This window comes from Cydia fagiglandana, chromosome 10, assembly GCF_963556715.1.
Source record: "Cydia fagiglandana chromosome 10, ilCydFagi1.1, whole genome shotgun sequence".
NCBI lineage: Eukaryota > Metazoa > Arthropoda > Insecta > Lepidoptera > Tortricidae > Cydia > Cydia fagiglandana.
Genome location: NC_085941.1, coordinates 3,053,327 through 3,072,227, shown reverse-complemented (window position 1 = coordinate 3,072,227; position 18,901 = coordinate 3,053,327). Strand labels below are relative to the sequence as shown.

Here is an 18,901-nt window from a genome sequence, read left to right as displayed (position 1 = left end):
ACTAATTATTCACGGGTAGGGTCGGTTTTTTGGATATAATGACTGTACTATATTTTTATATAAAAAAATGGTAACATTTATAATATTTCCTGCTTGATAATTTTAGATAAGAATTCTATCTTGTTTCATACTTTTTAGAGCGCGATTTGCAGTAGTTGGGTTTTAGTTTTTGAACTTATTTTTTATATTCTTAAGATTCTTCGATTGTCGAGTGGCTTCTATAGCTACCAACTTCACTGTAACTACTGGTTTTTGTAGATCAGATCAGTCAGTATTTTATTGATTTTTGCCTAATTTATTTTCTAACAGTGACGTAACTTGCTTAAATTCTTTAATTTGTTAAGCATTTCGTCGTTTACTGCAACTTTAGCATCATCTATTGTTATTTTATGATCTAGAACTCTTATCTTATTGTTATTGTTCATTGTTTTCAAGTCCAAGACTCTTTGAAGCTGAAACATCTGTTTCATTATAAGGATCTTTAACGGAAACTAAGTCATTTTTAACTTAGCTCGCATTGTTTTGTATAAACAACACATTCAACTGGATTATAGTCCCTATCTCATTGCAATAAGGTATATGAATGATCATGTAACTTCTTCAATGGTTCCATGGCCACATGCGCAAACGCAACATCCTCGCACATGTCATAGATTACCATCAGCTCTACTCTAGAATCAAAATGTCACATGTGCCAGACAAATGTATAGGACTTAGGACTTTTATATTTTTAAAGTGTTATTATCATCACTCATTAACCGTTGAAATCGACGTATGACTCAATTGCTAATTGCTATATCGGTTCAGAACGTGACTTGATTTTCTTGGTGATGCTTTGTTTTTTCCAAGATATTATCAATATTACCTTAACATTGTGCCTTAAGATCGTTAGTAACATTATTGAACTGAACTTTGACATCATATTTAATTGTTTCTTTTTGCAACCGTTATTAGAATTTGGTAATAACGGAATTTTTAACGATAATAACAGTTTTGGAAGGTTACATCGTTAAATCATATTTAATCGTCTTTCCCAACGGCTTGTCAACAACGTGCTTTAAAAACCCAGGGACCGAGTAGCAAAAAATGGTCAAAAAAGCCGGGGAGTTATTGGGCACAACTGCATAGCGCAGTCATTCATGGGAGCAAAGGAGACGCTGCGGTGAAACCAGGGAGTGTATTCGAAGCTTAGTAATATAATTTCAATGTAATGGGGAGTTTGCGTCGTAACGTGTTCATATACATACTATTGATACTATGTTTGTGAGCAATATAAAAAGTAAATGATGTAAACAAACTTATTCATAATTGGTCTCCTATCTGGGACTTAACCATGTGGAGGCATAATAGGATTAATGGGCCCCCGCAGTAGGCCTTAGTCATAAAAGAAAAAATACGTTTCTGTATTAACATTTGTGGGTGGGTGGCTATATAGGATACCTACTTTTTAGGGTTCCGTACCCAAAGGGTAAGACGGGACCCTATTACTAAGACTTCGCTGTCCGTCCGTCCGTCCGTCTGTCACCAGGCTGTATCTCACGAACCGTGATAGCTAGACAGTTGAAATTTTCACAGATGATGTATTTCTGTTGCCGCTATAACAACAAATACTAAAAACAGAATAAAATAAAGATTTAAATGGGGCTCCCATACAACAAACGTGATTTTTGACCAAACTTAAGCAACGCGGGAGTGGTCAGTACTTGGATGGGTGACCTTTTTTTTTTGCTTTTTTTGTTTTTTTTTTGCATTATGGTACGGAACCCTTCGTGCGCGAGTCCGACTCGCACTTGCCCGGTTTTTTTTAAATTTGCCACGGGATTGGATGCTTTCTTCTTACAAATCGCAATCAATATAGAATCGGCACTAGAAGTATAAAGAACCATATTTAGAAGTTCAAGAGTTATCCTAAATCCTAACATTATGTTCACATTATGTAGTCATTACAAGTTAACATACCTAACTATTCCATACTTAGTCATAGTTTAATAACAAATTTTGAGGTTAGGTTTCTTGTTATTAGTTCACTTAGCCCGACTTAGGCCGGAAGTTGAAATGGATCAAGCAATCTAATACCAATGCTATCTAGTTAGAGCGAGAATAATGCCCCTTAGCGTGTTCGAGAGAGCGAGGGAGATTGCATTCCACCGCTCCGCTCACTGACGCATGCGCGCCGCCGTCGACCGGTCGCGCCGAATCCCGCGCATTTTCGATCTATTTTATTTACCCATCGTGGACAATCGGAATTTCGTAATCTGTGATAGTGCTGTGCTGTGTTGTGGAGTGAAGTGCGAACTGTAAAGATACCCGTGAACACTTTCACTGGACTGAAAGTTGAAATTACGGAGCTCTTTAAAAAGGACCACACAATTTCGGCGACATAGAGGTAATTAATCAAATAGCAGATATTAATTATAATGCCAAATTTAATACTGATTCTAATTCCAATGCAAAAGGTTAAAAAGTCATGGAGTAAAAAATTGAGAAGTCTAGCACATTAATCAAACGGTTAAAAGTAAAAGGTAACCTTAATTTTAATGGCGATAAATATACCATTCCGAATGCAAAAACAGATGCCATACTAAGATTGGAATTAATGAATGATATCAAAGTTTATTCAAGTGAAACAAAAAACTTATTAGCAAAAGAAAACGCGATCGTCACGTGAGTGTTTTCGCTGTCACCGACAACAATGATATTATCATTATCGTGCAAAGCCATCTTTGTTTGTATAAATTTAAGATAAGAAGATAGATCATAATACCATACAGTTATGACGCTGAAATCTACAGTTAGGAACCGTCAAATCCAATAAAAATATGCCTACTTGGAACTTCGCCTTTTTGACGTAGTTTATTCAAAAGCAAAAAATACATATTCTCTTATTGAAATGGGGGAACTTTTGAAATTCCAGGTAAACTGAATTTAATTTTAATCAACCTGGATTTATAATCTTTGAATAGACGTAATCCTAGGCGAGTGACTTAGGTTCATTAGTATTTCGGGGATAAGTCGGCGTTTTCCAAATCCTAATAAAGGCCGTGACAAAAAAGTAGTTAAAATGTAAAATGTAGTAGCCAATTTTTTTTATAAAGTTGCCAAGCGGACCCAGGGTCCCTAATTGAGCCGTGGTAAACTGCTGGGGCAACGCTAGGAAAATGATGATCATATATTATAGGTGTTTTGTGGTCTTGCAATTTCTGATGATAGTATCACAAAAGCATGACCATAATATGAAGTTTTCCATATCCATATCCGTTCCATATTTCCGAGATATCATGGCGATATAATAATGATTGCCATCTTTAAGATCACAAATGTGTTCTTAAAGAAGGTAAGAAAATGTAAGAATCAGACCGTACGCTCTCTCTTGTTTATTTACACTTCCCACTAATGATCTAAGTAATTTGGATGAACGATGGTTTAATGAATTAACAAAAATATGAAATGAAAGCTATAGAGAATCTAAATGAGTTCTTCATTTATAATTTTAATAGAATTTACCAAGTTTAAATAAAATATTGCGGTTAATCTGATCGATGGGCTAGATTATTTTTAAATCCAAGAAGTACTGCAAATTGATTATCTATTTACCGATATTGCATCGTTATCAACTAAAACATCTTGATTTACGTTTCGTGTGTCACGATTTTGTTACAATCATTAGTAGGAATTTTGTTGACATTTACCTCTAATTTCGCTAATTTCATTGTCATTTGGCTCGTGGTTATAAAATGCCCCAACCAATTATTTTAAATAGGTTTTTTAGCTTCATCTAAAGTATGAAATTGAGATTACTACATACCAGGAAATATTAACGAACGGTACGAGCAGATATGCTTGATCAAGAACTCCACACAGTAATAGTAACATATCCGACTAATTTATTGTATAGAAGCAACCTACCAAAATTGCAAGCAAAGTGAAAATTAAATGTCCAAATTTTAAACAGTGACCCAGAACTACCAGGATAAGTAACCATACCTTCGCTTCGCTCTTCCCAGTGCTGAAGGTCGTGACTTCCTCAGTGGATCACATTTGGATGGCAGTTTTCCAGACTTTTCTATCTCTTACACCTTCGAGCTCATCATGGACCGATATTGAACGTAGATCCACGTATACTGTCAACTTCCTTCGTTTAAAGATTATGACAACAGTTACCGTAGATCTCGGAAGTATTAGGTTGTGCAGTGCCGTATAATCTTATCTTATACATGCGCCATAATTAGTTCAACACTATAATTAGCTTACAGTGTAACAAGCACTGTTTCAGACCTATTTATTAACGTGGTTTCCTTCCTTACAAGGTATTTGTAGGTATTTGACTTGAAAACGATTTGCCTTTCGCTTAAATCCGGTACATACTTAGTTATTTGCAGTCTTGCTTGCAGTTCTACCTACTTATATTACTTTCTCACTTTTGCAGTACTATATCGTGCTCTTGCTGAACTGCAAACAGGATTATCAGATCTGTTATAGCTTTTAGACGCACGAGTTATAATTATTTATGATATGTTACATTTATTATATGTCCTACATCCAAACAAGGTGTTAAAATATTAACATATGTTACAAACATATAAAAGTAAGTAGCACGTTTAACGCTATGTATAAATATATTACCCTGATCCTTCCTTTGGTAGCAATTTCCGTTAATAATATTTACGTCCACTGCAATTAATTTAAGTCTTAAGTTTTGCAACACACGTATAAACATAAATACTTGAACAAATATAACCTGAATTGAAATATAGTATATAATAAGGTAAAAAACTTAAGTAGTAAATCCTCATCATGTAGCTTCATGTGTGCGGTGTTTACTAAAACGTATTAATTACATTAATTGACAACTTCATATAACCGTAAAACGGGGTGAGTCGGTTTCGCGGGGAGAGTTGAGTTATGAATGGGGAGAGAAGGTTTGAGAGGGGGGTGAGAAGGGATTTTAAGGCTACTGCTACAAAAATAATGTATTCCAATTTAAAATGGGGCTATAGTAATACGCATAATAATAAAAAATCGATCTAACAATAATCCAAAATCACCTTTGTATGAAAAACCCTCTCATCCCAAATACGAGTCACTACGGGGTGAGGTGGGTTTTCCTCTTTATCATCAAAGTTGTGAAATGGAACTACCCAAAATAAATACAAAGTAAAATACAAACGTCCGAACCACTTATTATATACACTATTCAGTTTTCACATGTAAAAATAAAATTTTATCGAGGTTTGAAAGTCAAATTTCACCCAACTCACCCCATTTTACGCTACTCGAGAACTAATGTGTGTTAGAGTTATTCTATATATTTATCTAATAACCTTATATTATTTTAATCTAAATTTCAATAATGGAACATCTATCCAAACACTACAGTTCACAAACATATTATAATTTCAATAATGTTTAGCTTCAATTTTTTACCGTTAAACTACAATTTCCGAGATTTACACCTTTCAATTAATCTACAACGACCTAATTTGAATGTTTAATTAATTTATTGCTAAATCCTGTATAATTAGCAGATCCTTTGCATAATTAAAGTTACATTGGATCTTACGACACCGGAAGCGAGTGCATCGACGCATGAGTCGCAAACATGATCTATTAACACCGATCGATACGTTATCGATTTCGAAATAACTTGGAACGTTGTAACGGTATCTTAAACTTGTCTATGGGAAAAAGATAACGCGAAATTTATAGGACGAGTTTGATGTGAAATGATAATGATATAATTAGCTCTTTTGAAATTAATTGAAGATTACGGGCTTTTTAAATAAATCAAATCAATTAATTGACGTGTTGAAGTAAATTAAGATTACGGACTTTCTTTATTGCTGTTGGGTTAAAATTAATGTAGCGGTAAACTTAATAAATAAAAAACCGGGCAAGTGCGAGTCGGTCTCGCGCACGAAGGGTTCCGTACCATAATGCAAAAAAAAAACGAAAAAAAAAACGGTCACCCATCCAAGTACTGACCACTCCCGACGTTGCTTAACTTTGATCAAAAATCACGTTTGTTGTATGGGAGCCCCATTTAAATCTTTATTTTATTCTGTTTTTAGTATTTGTTGTTATAGCGGCAACAGAAATACATCATCTGTGAAAATTTCAACTGTCTAGCTATCACGGTTCGTGAGATACAGCCTGGTGACAGACGGACGGATGGACGGACGGACGGACGGACGGACAGCGAAGTCTTAGTAATAGGGTCCCGTTTTACCCTTTGGGTACGGAACCCTAAAAACATACGTGTTGTAAGTTATTGAAATAAATGGATGTAGTTATATCAATATTATGTCAGTGTGACGTAACTTCTGTTTAAATTTCTTATAGTTAGATAACATAGAATAAACAGATAACTAAGCTAATTAAATTTTTTAAGTCAAATTTAATCGCAAATTATGTCGCAGTTCTGTAGCAAAATATTTGTTATAAAAGGTAGAATAAACTCATGGAACACCAAAAATAAGATTGGTATAAATATTTAATTAATTACGTGGTGTAGGTATTTGTGTTACAGTAATAGAGTCTAGTAACTACTTATTACTAGATTATAGTTGGGTGTTTTTACTGTATGCAAATGCCTGTTTTCATAACTGTTTCGCGCAAATTAATCATTTTACTCCCTCCATTAATCCCAGTAATTTAGAAGAACCAGTTAAAAACGAAGTAACTTTAAACTTCCCCTACGATCGTAACCGTTACAACCCAGTAAAAAGTAAACTAAAAATACTCCATTGGGAACATCCGGAGCTGTCAATCTACGGGTTAAACTCGGAGTATCCTTCGTCGGTTCGGTTCTTAAATCTGTCAGTTCGACTTGTAATCTGCTCTCGTAAATCTCAACGTTATGGAAGTTTAAACGTTATTTAGTTTGCTTGATTTAACAATTTAGATTTTGATGGATGAAGTTTGTTCTAAAGTCGACCAAATCCTAGATTATGAAGAATATGAAGTCAGTTGATTGGACTTGCTTCTCAATAAACTCAAATAACTCATGCCGTAGGTAATAGGTAAGATCTCACAGATTTGAAAACCTAGGTATTGACCAGGTATAACGCTGTGATTACCTTTCTAATATTGATAAATAAGTTTGAATACACTGTAACTACACTTCTTGCTATCTAATTTCTCTGAGACGTAAATATTTCATACCTAAAATTAAAGTTATGTGTCATTAACGTTCGGAAGTATTATGAGAACTGTTTTTTTTTTGTAATATTTAAATAAGTACGTGACTCATTCACGGTTTGTTTACAATGGCTATAAAAATAATGTTTCCACCGGAACCCCATAAAAGTAAAATCGAACATTCCTCCGTGCACTTAACAATAAAGTCAATGCCATTCATTAAGTCCAATGGCGTACCTTTTGTTTGGCAAAAAAGCTTGACCCTAATGATCACATTTAAAACATTATAATCGTTTAGTTCTTATGGAAGAAGAATATAAACTATACGTGCTTTATCCAGTGCGCTAATAACTAGAACTAAAAGATAATGTGGTTTACCAGCCATGTTCAACAAAATGACGGATGCAACTACACATTGTTGTTGATAGTGTCACACATTTTGGAATACGAAAACTGTGTAGCTTTCATTTTCTACTTTGTTAAGCTACGATGGAGGTAAATAATAAATAAGTATGAAGTGCGTCTGATGGTACTGTTACTGCGGTAGCGTATATATACACGGTGTAACATGAGTAAACCGAATAATTTTAACAGCGTATTCCTGATCATATTTAGAGACAAAAATGTCCTATAAACTTTTTTTTTAAACGCTTAATTTCAGAGATAATATTAATTTAAAAATAAACAAGTTTTTGTTGTTACATGATGTAAAAGGCTTTTTTGATGGTAATGTTGCTGCTATGGGACGTAGTCTAAATATCCTTATTGATAGATGTCAAAAAGTGACAAGTAACACTTTGCAAAAAGAAGGTTTTACGAAATAAAAATGTAAAAATCAATTTTAAGTCACCAGTCTATCAATAACATTTATTTTTAATGCACAAATACATTCAAAAAATTGAAAAAACTAAACAAAAATATTTTTTTTTAGCGAAATTTACCTAAACTCATATTACATTTTTTCCTTCTTGTGACCTCAGAAATGCGTGGTTAAAATTATTCGGTTTCCTCATGTTACACCGTGTATACGTTTGTAATGATTGCTAGAAACTAAAATATTTAGTACTGTAAAACCACTCGGACTATTGTCCAAATCCAAAGTCATTCAAATATAGTGCAAAACTAATTCAAATATCTGCGTTTAGGATTGGGAGTAACTATAATTTGAACAACACAGTTCTATAGATTTTTATAAATGAAAGAAAACAATCAAACAAAACGGAAAAGAACATTGGTATTGAATCAATACCAATGTTCTTTTCAGTAAAGTTCTAAGTATCAATAGTATTGATACTTTATTAAAACTTAGAACTTTACTTGTAGTATTAGACCACAGTTGTTTTGGGGTTATACGGTAACAAATAGACAAGAAAATTGTTTACTAATCCACGAAACTACTACGCAAGAATAGCAGTCACTAAAGATGTTATGAAACGATAATTCCCACTGAGAGTGGTTACTAAGAATAATTTGCATAGAAAAGGTATCTTCACCAACTATCACCGTGGGTGGCTTTAACTACTCTTAACAATTCTCATGTCATTGCGCAACTCTTAAAAACCGGATGTTTTCTGGACAATTTATTTGAGTTAACGGTCAATTATTTTGCAACAAAAAGGCAGTTTCTATTGAGATATTTCTTTATTCCGCTAATTTGAAAAAGGCGAGGGCATTCAGAATCATTTGTGCATATCGGGTCGTATAAAAACATTATTTGGTTGTTTTTCAACGATTGTAAAGACGGAAATCTCGTTTACGGACGGAAGATATTTATTAAGAATAAATGAATACAGAGACGTTTATTCGGACATTCCCAAATTTTCTGCCTGTCGTCAACTTAATTACTCGTACTTACACAGTTTTATATGCAGATTTAATTAGGTAGGTACTTGGTTTATTATAAAAATGGTTTAGTTGGTGCCCACTTGGAAGAACTGAGTGTTAAGCCTTTGAAGTCAAGAGGTTAGAAACCATAGGCAATCTTAACATTGGATACAAAACCACAGTGTGATAACCGCAGTAGTAAAAGCACTTGTGACCTGTACATCAAATGATTTGATACATCAAATGATCAAAGAAAACCCCTTTACGTTATTCGCTTTATAATAGAACTGTGTCATCTTAATCTTCGTCCAGAAGGGAATTTGAGGTATTTATGAGTGTATCTGTTTGTTCACGAATAACATCACCTGGTGACCCGCTTTCATTCCCTATCAAATCAACACGTGCCGCCAATCAACTTGATTTAAAAGACCGAACGTACACTTATGGCGATTTTCGATAGTACACTTATGGCGATTTCTCTTTCGTTCCTTGTAATATGAACATCATTTCGAGAGGGTTTTAAAGTGCTTTGCAAATTTAATAGGTTGATGACTTGTTGTACATATGTGCGTAATGTTTGTTGACGACATTTGGCACTAGTCATTATGCCCTAAATCGGTAGACTATAATTTTATTGTACTACCATCATTTGTTAAATATATTAAAAAACAAGTCGATAACCCTCATACAAATAAAATTTTTAAATATAAAAATGCAACCGATAATGTTACTCGTAAATGGCTCTCAAAGACAGCGGTATGTCTCAACTCCGTTAAACTTTTCATTAAATTAGTAAGATTTGACGGAGTTTAGACGCAGGCACAAATCTGGAGAATGACCCAAATGTTACTTTGATCTTTATTCTTAATATGCATTAAGTATAAAATCGAGATCACTATGAGTGCAACGTGCATAATGTAGTCGTAAGTCGAACGGAAATGTAAATCATGGATCACAATTACAATACAATTTCACTACGACATAGATTAAATGCAGTTTAGAATAGTTTAGATGCGGCTGGCAATTGCCTGGACCCTTTTCATTGTTTGTCTATAAATCATTGTAAAATAAAGGGCAAGGCCGATAAAAACAGTTGTAGGAAATGTTAAGCCTTAATTTTTTTTGGTCTGTTATTTAACGAAACAAAACAATAGGCACTACTTTGAAAAAAAAACTCGCATCTTGTCCTGTCAATCAAAAAACATGTGATATCTATGTATGGGATGCATAAAGACTTACTGCCTTTCAACTTTGAGTAGCAGTGTGAGATACGAGATTTTTTTAAAGAAGTAACGAAATGCAACTTTGCTCAAACTAAAAACGGTTTCAGCTTAATTCAACGGCTTCGCGAGCAACAAGTACCTACCTAAAGCCGGGTACTCACTAGCGAGCTGTAACTGTAACCGTTGCATGTACTGTAACCAAAAAACATAGTGTGTACGTGGTTCGCAAACCTGCTGCGAGCGGTACGCGAGCGGCTCGCAGCGAGCCGACATCTACAACGTACTCATTTCTGAACCCGTAACGTTGCACGTAACTGTAACAGTTACTGTTGCCAAAAACATAGTGTGTACGTGCTCGCGAGCCAGCAACGAACGCTACACGAGCGGCTCGCAGCGATCCGACGGTTGTCGGTTTTTGTCGCGAACCAAAGGACGCTTGCACTGCGCTCGTGGACGTCAAGATTAGTTGTTGCTAGCCGCTGCGAACCAGCTATATATCGAGTATTTATTCGTCATGAGTGAATGGTCAGAGGATAAATGTATTTTTCACATCACCTATTCGGAAAAAGGCTTTTACTTCCCTGCGAATAGGAGGGATCAAAGTGGCACTTTTCTTCCCTGCTAGGAGGGATCAAAGTGGCACTTTTCTGTTCAAGCACACTATTTTTAATTTTTTTTGCACATTTTTTTTTGCTTAAATAATCTGTTTAAGCATCAGATTGTGTCAACACTAACATTTTTTTATTTTCCTCATAGTTGATGTGAAAAGCAGTATGTGTCACACGGTATCAAAATTATTTCGTCTTGGGCGTTAACACTTGAATCCCTCATTACGCTCAGGATTCTACTTTAGAATCCCTCACTACGTTCGGGATTCTATTGTACAATCCATCGCTTCATTCAGGATTCAATATACGCCCTTGACGGAAATATATCATTTTGATCCCTTGTAACACAAACTACTATTGCTGATAGACGCCTACAGGGAAAATAGTGTACTATGTAGTGTATTCTATGGAACTACTTTCCCGATAAATTCTATGAATCCCACATCTTCGTGGCCGTTTATGATCATCAAGTAGGCATCTAGTATGTATTCTGCACATGCGCAAAATACTCGTCCGACATCGTGGAGTTACAAACCAAAACTCAGGATAGATCCGGCTTCCAGCGGCTTGGCCTTCTCGTACACACTAGAACCTCGTTACTGTATCTGTTCGGTTACAGTTACAGCTCGCAAAATGAGTACGCTCGGTGAAAGCGTTCCGCCGACGTCGCGAGCCGAAACTGTAACATGCGTACACACTAGAACCTCGTACTGTATCTATTCGGTTACAGTTACAGCTCGCAAAATGAGTACGCTCGCTGAAAGCGTTCCGGCGACGTCGCGAGCCGAAACTGTAACATGCGTACACACTAGAACCTCGTAATGTGTCTGTTCGGTTACAGTTACAGCTCGCAAAATGAGTACGCTTGGTGAAAGCGTTCCGGCGACGTCGCGAGCCGAAACTGTAACACGCGTACACACTAGAACCTCGTTACTGTATCACGCATGTTCGGTTACAGCTCGCTAGTGAGTACCCGGCTTAAGTATTCTGATTTTTCCATAAAAAATGCAGAATTTCGTTTCTGTAGGCATACACCTAAGACTCTTTTTATGCCTTTTCCCGCAGCTCTTAGCTTTTATACTCAAAATTTTGCTTACCTCTTGCCTACTTTCTTACTAACCATGTACCCTATCTATACGCTGTAGTAAATCTATCGTCGCAGGAGCGGTCATTTAACTCAGCTATTAATAGTTATCACATTGCGCGGGCGCGTAAATAGCGCAGCTTTCAGAGGATCTATACCGCGAACATCGAGAATCGAAATTTCTTTATATACCTCTCTATCGCCCGAATATGGAAGAGTGATAGAGAGGCAGACACGATTTTCGCGGCAGGCTTTTAGCTTTAAGGATGGCTCACGCTAGACAGGGCCGTGCCCGGGCCGAGGCGTCCGACATGTCATTTTCTATGACGGCTGATCAGTGATCATGTGGTGCTTTCCATAGAAAACGAAGCGCCGGAAGCTCAGGCCAGGCCCTGGCCCGGTCTATCGTGAGTTATCCTTTATCCACTACGACACATTCGCTACAAGTTTGGAGTTAAGATGGTAAAAGGAAGGAATGAGTCTAAAACAGTGTTGTCGTCTTTTTCGAGTACTTTTGTACCGTGCTTTTGAACTTACCTAAGTCTAAGATTCCATCGAGCCCTATAAATTGACTCCATGAACTCTTACCAAGACTTGTTTGAAAACCGCAGAGATGAAACGATGGAATAATACATTAGCTTGAAAGTTTGGAAACCTTAGCCCGGTGAGATTAAAGAAAGAATAAACAAATGAAAGCTTTAATCATCTCTCTTGGTTATTTTTATACGGGTTAATAAATATTTTAGGAACAAGCGTTTTGGCCCGGAGTTATTCTATATTGTTATTTTAAAATAAATGCCATGCCTCGAATTTTTATTTTAACCATATTACAGGAAGGGTTATTATTTGTTATTTTAAAGGTTAGTAAATTATAAGACCACATTATTGGTAGCCATCTTTTATTAAACAAGTTCCAAATCCAAATTCGACCATAAACTAAAACCATAGACTATTACCATAACGTAACATTCCTCTCCTTCACAGAATTATAACTCAAAGAGTAAAGTATATAGGTATTATAACTACAACTATAACTAAGATTCAATTAGTCTCGACGGAGCCTTGACTATTCGTCCAGACCTCGTCTTATACAAGTCAAGATTTGGTTCCGGAGTATCATTGATTCCAGTAGAGCTTTGACTCGCTTCACTTGTATCAATGAGCTCCTGATCATCAGTTTCTTCTGCTTCATAAAAGGATTCACAGTCGCTATCATTACTATCATAGTTTATAACATAAGAGTTAGGATTAACAGACTCATTTTCAGTACAATTAGTTGACTCATATTCATTTATATTACGCAAATGTTGTCTGTTTCTCCTATATTGGCGACCTTGTTCATCCTTTACAATATAAGAACGAGGGAAGTCAGCCTTCTTTACAACACTTCCTTTTTGCCAGCGATCATCTGACATCTTTTTCTTAAACATGATACCCTGACCTATCTCTAATTCTCTTAGAGACCTAGCAGTTTTATTGTAGTGGTTTTCAACCTTATGTTGCAACTCTTTATCTAAGAAATAATTTCTAGTATATATTTTAGGCTTTAAATAATTTGCAGACACAGGACAACGGTCATTAAGGTTCCGATTGAACAAAAGATTAGCTGGAGAAGGGCTATTTTCCTTCGGACTATTTCTGAAATTTAATAACGCAATATAAGGATCTGTGTTATCCTCTTTACATTTTTTTAGTATAGATTTGACAATTTTGACCGAAGATTCCGCTAAACCGTTCGACTTTGGGTAGTCAGGAGACGAAGTAATATGCTTAAAACCATATGCATCCGCAAATTCTTTAAACTCTTTACAAGAATACTGTGGACCATTGTCACTTACAATCTCTAAAGGACAACCATGTCTAGCTATCATAGACTTAATATGATTGATGATAGTCCTTGAAGACAAGTCATTTAATCGAGCAACTTCAAAAAATTTACTGTAATAATCTACAACAACCAGATAGTATTGTTTATTAAATTCAAAAAGATCAGTGCCTAACTTTAGCCATGGTAGTCTAGGTATGTCATGAAATTGAAATGGTTCTTTAGTATTATTTTTCCTAAATAAGGCACATGTTTGACAGTTGTTGCAGAGTTCTTTAATTTGACTTGTCAATCCAGGCCAAAATAGAACGTTTTTAGCTCTCCGAAGACATGTATTTAATCCTAAGTGACCTTCATGAATAATTTCTAGCATCATTTTTTGTAATGCTACTGGAATCACAATAAGATTATTTCTTAAAATTATCTGGTCGACTAGGGACAACTCATTGCGAAAATTCCAGAAAGGTTTTACTAATTCATTTAGGTTATTCTTAGAATTTGGCCAACCATTATGTATATAGTCTTTTAAACAGGACAATGTGGCATCCTCGTTCGTTTTCATGGCAATGAGTTGTCGCTTGTCACTTGAAATAGGCAACGAATCTATCATGACCTCAACATGACAAACAATTTCTTTGTTGAATTCTTCATCAAATTCCTTCGTTTCATCATTCTTGTCAACTAGGAAAGAGCGACTGAGAAAATCTGATATATACATTTGTTTTCCAGGTACATACTTAACAGTAATGTCATACCCTTGTATTTTAAGCATCATTCTTTGTAGTCTTGCAGGTACTAAAGACAGGGGTCTTTTAAATAAAATTTCTAATGCCGAATGATCGGTTTCAACTAGGGTATGTTTTCCTAAAATATACTTATGGAATTTGATGCATCCAAATACAATAGCAAACATCTCGCGTTCAACCTGGGCATAACCTTTCTGACATTCAGTTAGTGCCTTAGAAGCGTATGCAATAGGCTGTCTGTCTTGTAAAAGACAAGCGCCTACTCCTTCCGAGCTGCAATCTACCGAAACGACAACATCTTTATTACTGTCAAATAATTTAAGCGTGGGAGCGTTTGTTAATGCCTCCTTAAGTTTATTAAAAGCATTTTCATGAGAAGGAAGCCATTTAAATAATATGTCTTTTTTAAGAAGCTCGCGCAACGGGCTTGTAATAGTCGAGTAATTGTTGATAAATTTTGACAAGTAATTTGTCATTCCTAAAAATCGTTCAAGTTCTTTCTTATCATGAATGCATTTTAATTCGGAAATGGCCATTACTTTAATTGGATCAGGTTTAACCCCTTGGTCACTTACAATCATGCCAAGAAATGAAATTTCTCTACACAGAACTTGGGACTTCTCCCTATTGAATTTGACATTACATTCTTGAGCTCTTTTCAATACATTTAGTAACACTTTATTATGTTCTTCCACCGTGCTGGCATAAATTATTAAATCATCGACATAAAATTGTACATTATCAATATCACTAAAAGTCTCTTCCATGCGTTCCTGAAACGCTTCTGTTGACACAGAAAGTCCAAATGGCAATCGTTTATAGGAGTAGTTACCAAATGGAGTAGAAAATGTGCATAACTTTGAACTTTCTGAGTCAAGTTGTACTGTCCAAAACCCACTGCTACAGTCAAATTTAGAAAAATACTTAGAGCCTGATAACTTATCTAGTATGTCATCAACCGTTGGCAATTGCTTGTGTTTTCTGATAATGAATTTATTTAAATACCGAGGGTCAATACATACGCGTATTTTATTGTTCTTCTTTTTTGTTACAACAGATGAGTTGACCCACTCCATCGGATCCTCATTTTTGGTGATTATTTGCTGTCTCACCATATTGTCCAACTCGTCCTTAAGGCTCTGTCTTAGTGCTATAGGGACCCGACGAGGTGGATCGGCTCTGGGAATTGCATTTTCCTGTAAAACAATTTTATAGGGTTTTTTAAAACAGCCTATACCATTGAACAAATTAGTATACTCTGACATGATTCTATTTGTGTCAGTGTTATTCGAGACATTTATAGTATGAACCATGTTTCTAGTGACTAATTTAAGTTTCATGCAAGATCTTAAGCCTAAAATTGTCATACAATCTGTGCTCACAATAACAAAATCAATGTTATCACACTTTCCATTCTTGAGATAAGATTTAATGGTGCACACACCTTTGACAGGTATGCACTTATCATGAAGTGTCACTAATTTAATGCGCTTAGTAACTATAAATCTCTCATCAAGGTTCAGCGACTTATAAGTAGCTAAGGACATGCAGTTTACCTGCGCACCAGTGTCTAGTTTGACGTTTATAGACTTATTATTTATAATCATAGTCTCAATCCACTCACATTCGCATTCACACTCACTGTTGATACAGCCAACGAAGAAGGACTCCTCGCTGTCGTCTTCAACCTGCTTCTCTGTTATGGCTGCAACCTGTTTGTTTCTGCAAACCTTCGCAAAATGATTAGGAATACCACACTTCTGGCACTTGCAACCTATAGCTGGGCATTGATGCGTGCGATCCCAGTTATTGCCGCAGCGATAGCATTTTCTTGTCTTGACGCTTCTTGTTTTTGAAGTATTGACATTGTTGACGTTATGTACTGGCGCAGTGCTGACGTTGAGCACGGAGGTGGCAGCTATCTCATTCGTTAGTTCCGTAACTTGCTTTTGAGACAATTCCGCAGCTCTGCACATGGTGATGGTCTTCTGCAGCGTCAGATCCTCCGTGCGCAGAAGCCTCTCCTTCATAGCGGTATTAGCTAGACCTATAACGATAACGTCTCTCACGAGTTCCTCTCTCTTGTCACTGAAGTTGCATGTCATACTTCTGTTCTGAAGGTCAGTAAGGAAATCGTCGAAGGACTCTGTAGCTCCTTGTGCCCTTGTAAAAAATTTGTGGCGTTGCATCGTGATGTTAACTTTAGGAATGAAATATGCATTAAATTTCTTTAGGACTTCTTCAAAGGTTTGCTTTGGCTCCAAATTAAACGAATTGTATATTTCTACACCCTTGTCACCCATGTTATGGAGCAGCAGAGCTGTTTTACGGTCATCGGAAACAGCTTCAAGGTCCTCGGCAAGAAGAAATATTTTAAATTTTTGGACCCACAATTTCCAATTCTCTTCCATAGAATCCGTGAATTCTAATGGTCGTATGTATGAGTAAGCATGTCCCTGCTTGTGTTGTGGACATTGTGATGCCGGCGAATTTGCCGCATTTGGTGAAATTTTACTTGACTCACCCATTTTTGTATTTCACACTTATTATTTTATACTTCTGACACCATATTTGTTATTTTAAAGGTTAGTAAATTATAAGACCACATTATTGGTAGCCATCTTTTATTAAACAAGTTCCAAATCCAAATTCGACCATAAACTAAAACCATAGACTATTACCATAACGTAACAGTTATGATTTTAGCAGTCTATGTATGTACGGTCGGTTGCCATAATAATTGTATAGAAAATTGTTTATTATAAAATGTTGCCATACTATATACTTACTAGTAAATATATAAGACCCTGTATGTAAAAAAATTAGACTGTGACAAATAGTTACTTTACAACGCAAACTGTGGAAAGATATCTATATGTATTTGGAAAAGAGTTTCATCCGCTAGGAATTAACCTATTATTGCTGACAGAACTTAATGTGTCGTGTGTTTATACCAAGCTCAGTTCTTTTAGATTGACCTAACAAAAGCGAAGTAAACTGCCTAAACAATCCAATAATAAATGTTTTACAGCATCATATATTCAAACGGTAATGTTGTTCTGCGAATTTTATGGTTTTATTTGAAATCTTCATGTGAAATGCTAAAGTTTAGATTTAAATGGTTCTCGAACACCAGCCATGAGCACTGTTACCACGTAATACGGTTCTATTTTAATTGCCAATCAATGCTCCTATCTTGAAACTTGGCACAAGGACTTAAGGTCTCTATTTCATCAACAGCACTGATTGCTATCAGATAAAACAGGCTGTGCGGACAACCTGTTGCTTTAGATCATATTCTAAAAGGACTTAACTTTATTAGTTTTCAATGGCACATACTACTTTTGTCTACTGAAATGTTGGAGTTAGCTCAATTCTAAAAGGCCCTATGTCTATGGGTCGTATGTAGGCACATACGTCGTTTGTTTGCTAAGTAGTTGGAGTTAGCGCATCCTAAAGCAACGGTATAGAGTTACAGAAACGTCATGGTCTCACGTTCAGGACGGGTTTGTGTTAGTCTTCCCCTTTACTCATAGAAAAAAGAAAAAACAAAATGGCTACTTAAAAGATTAACTCTGCACCAGTGGCGGCGCGTCCATAAAAGCCGATTCCCATCGGCTTGCCTGTTTTTCGATGTTTGAGCAGAGTTGTAAAGGAAATATGTAAGCCAAATTAGCCCCGGCTTGCCTAATAGATATGCTTGACGCGCCGCCACTGCTCTGCACCAACTTTGACGGGACAACGTGTGGAAGTACCGCAATGTCCGCAATGAATTCGATGTTTTTTTATAGAAATTTGACGAGACACTTTCACAGTCCGGGACTGAAAAGTCTATGCAGTGTTAGCTTAGTCTGACTTGAAGTATGGCCCCCCACATCTAGCGTCTTTCGAGCGTCGGCGTCTGTCGGCGTCTGTCGGCGTCTGGTCAGCGCTATGGAAAATGACGTCGCTGCGCAGTTGCGTCGACGTTGCGTAGACGTTGCGTCGAGCAGCGGCCATAGAGTTGTAGACGCCGACGCTCGAAAGACGCTAGATGAGAGGGGGGGGGGGGAGGGTGGCTAAAGTCAAGGAATTTGATTTCCATCATATCCATGCAACTTTAAAACGTTGAAAACCAACACAATACACAAAAATAAAATTTTAACCTTACCTACCTGACGGAATGGGGTTTATTTTTCCTTATTACAAATCTGTTGCGATATATATTTAACTATACCTAGCTATAACTTAGTAGATATAGCTAAAAAAGAAATAATTCCAGATAACTGATGAAAAAACCCGCTTAATAGGTACTATAAAGAATTGATTGATATTATAGTCGAACTAGTTTTTGTGTATCTGAAATAGAAATCATTAAATGAATTAGCATATGCCGACGACCTTCGCCCGACAGTATTAACAGTTATTTTTTGTCACCAATATAAAATTATTACTAGACATATATCAGTCTAGCG

The 18,901-nt window shown here is 36.2% G+C and overlaps 2 protein-coding genes across 4 annotated transcripts in view; one reads left to right on the top strand and one right to left on the bottom strand.

Moving 5' to 3' along the window:
- LOC134668062 (uncharacterized) overlaps positions 1 to 18,901 on the top strand; it is a 145,950-nt gene that overhangs the window by 92,418 nt on the left and 34,631 nt on the right. The window contains exon 1 of one of the 3 annotated variants that reach the window (XM_063525515.1): positions 2,158 to 2,386. The exons of the other annotated variants lie outside the window; for them this stretch is intronic. The gene's annotated coding sequence lies outside the window, so the exon portion shown is untranslated. Of the gene's footprint in view, positions 1 to 2,157; positions 2,387 to 18,901 lie in introns of those variants that run through there. 3 annotated transcript variants of the gene reach the window in all.
- On the bottom strand, positions 13,924 to 17,136 carry LOC134668397 (uncharacterized). Its single transcript, XM_063525879.1, has 2 exons — positions 16,072 to 17,136; positions 13,924 to 15,643 (listed from the first exon to the last, which is right to left on the bottom strand). Coding segments are annotated over exons 1-2 (906 nt in total). The 5' UTR covers positions 16,976 to 17,136; the 3' UTR covers positions 13,924 to 15,641.

What these genes read in the sequence shown, in the direction of transcription:
- LOC134668397 (XM_063525879.1), bottom strand. Translation starts at nt 16,975, where the DNA reads ATGGGTGAGTCAAGTAAAATTTCACCAAATGCGGCAAATTCGCCGGCA.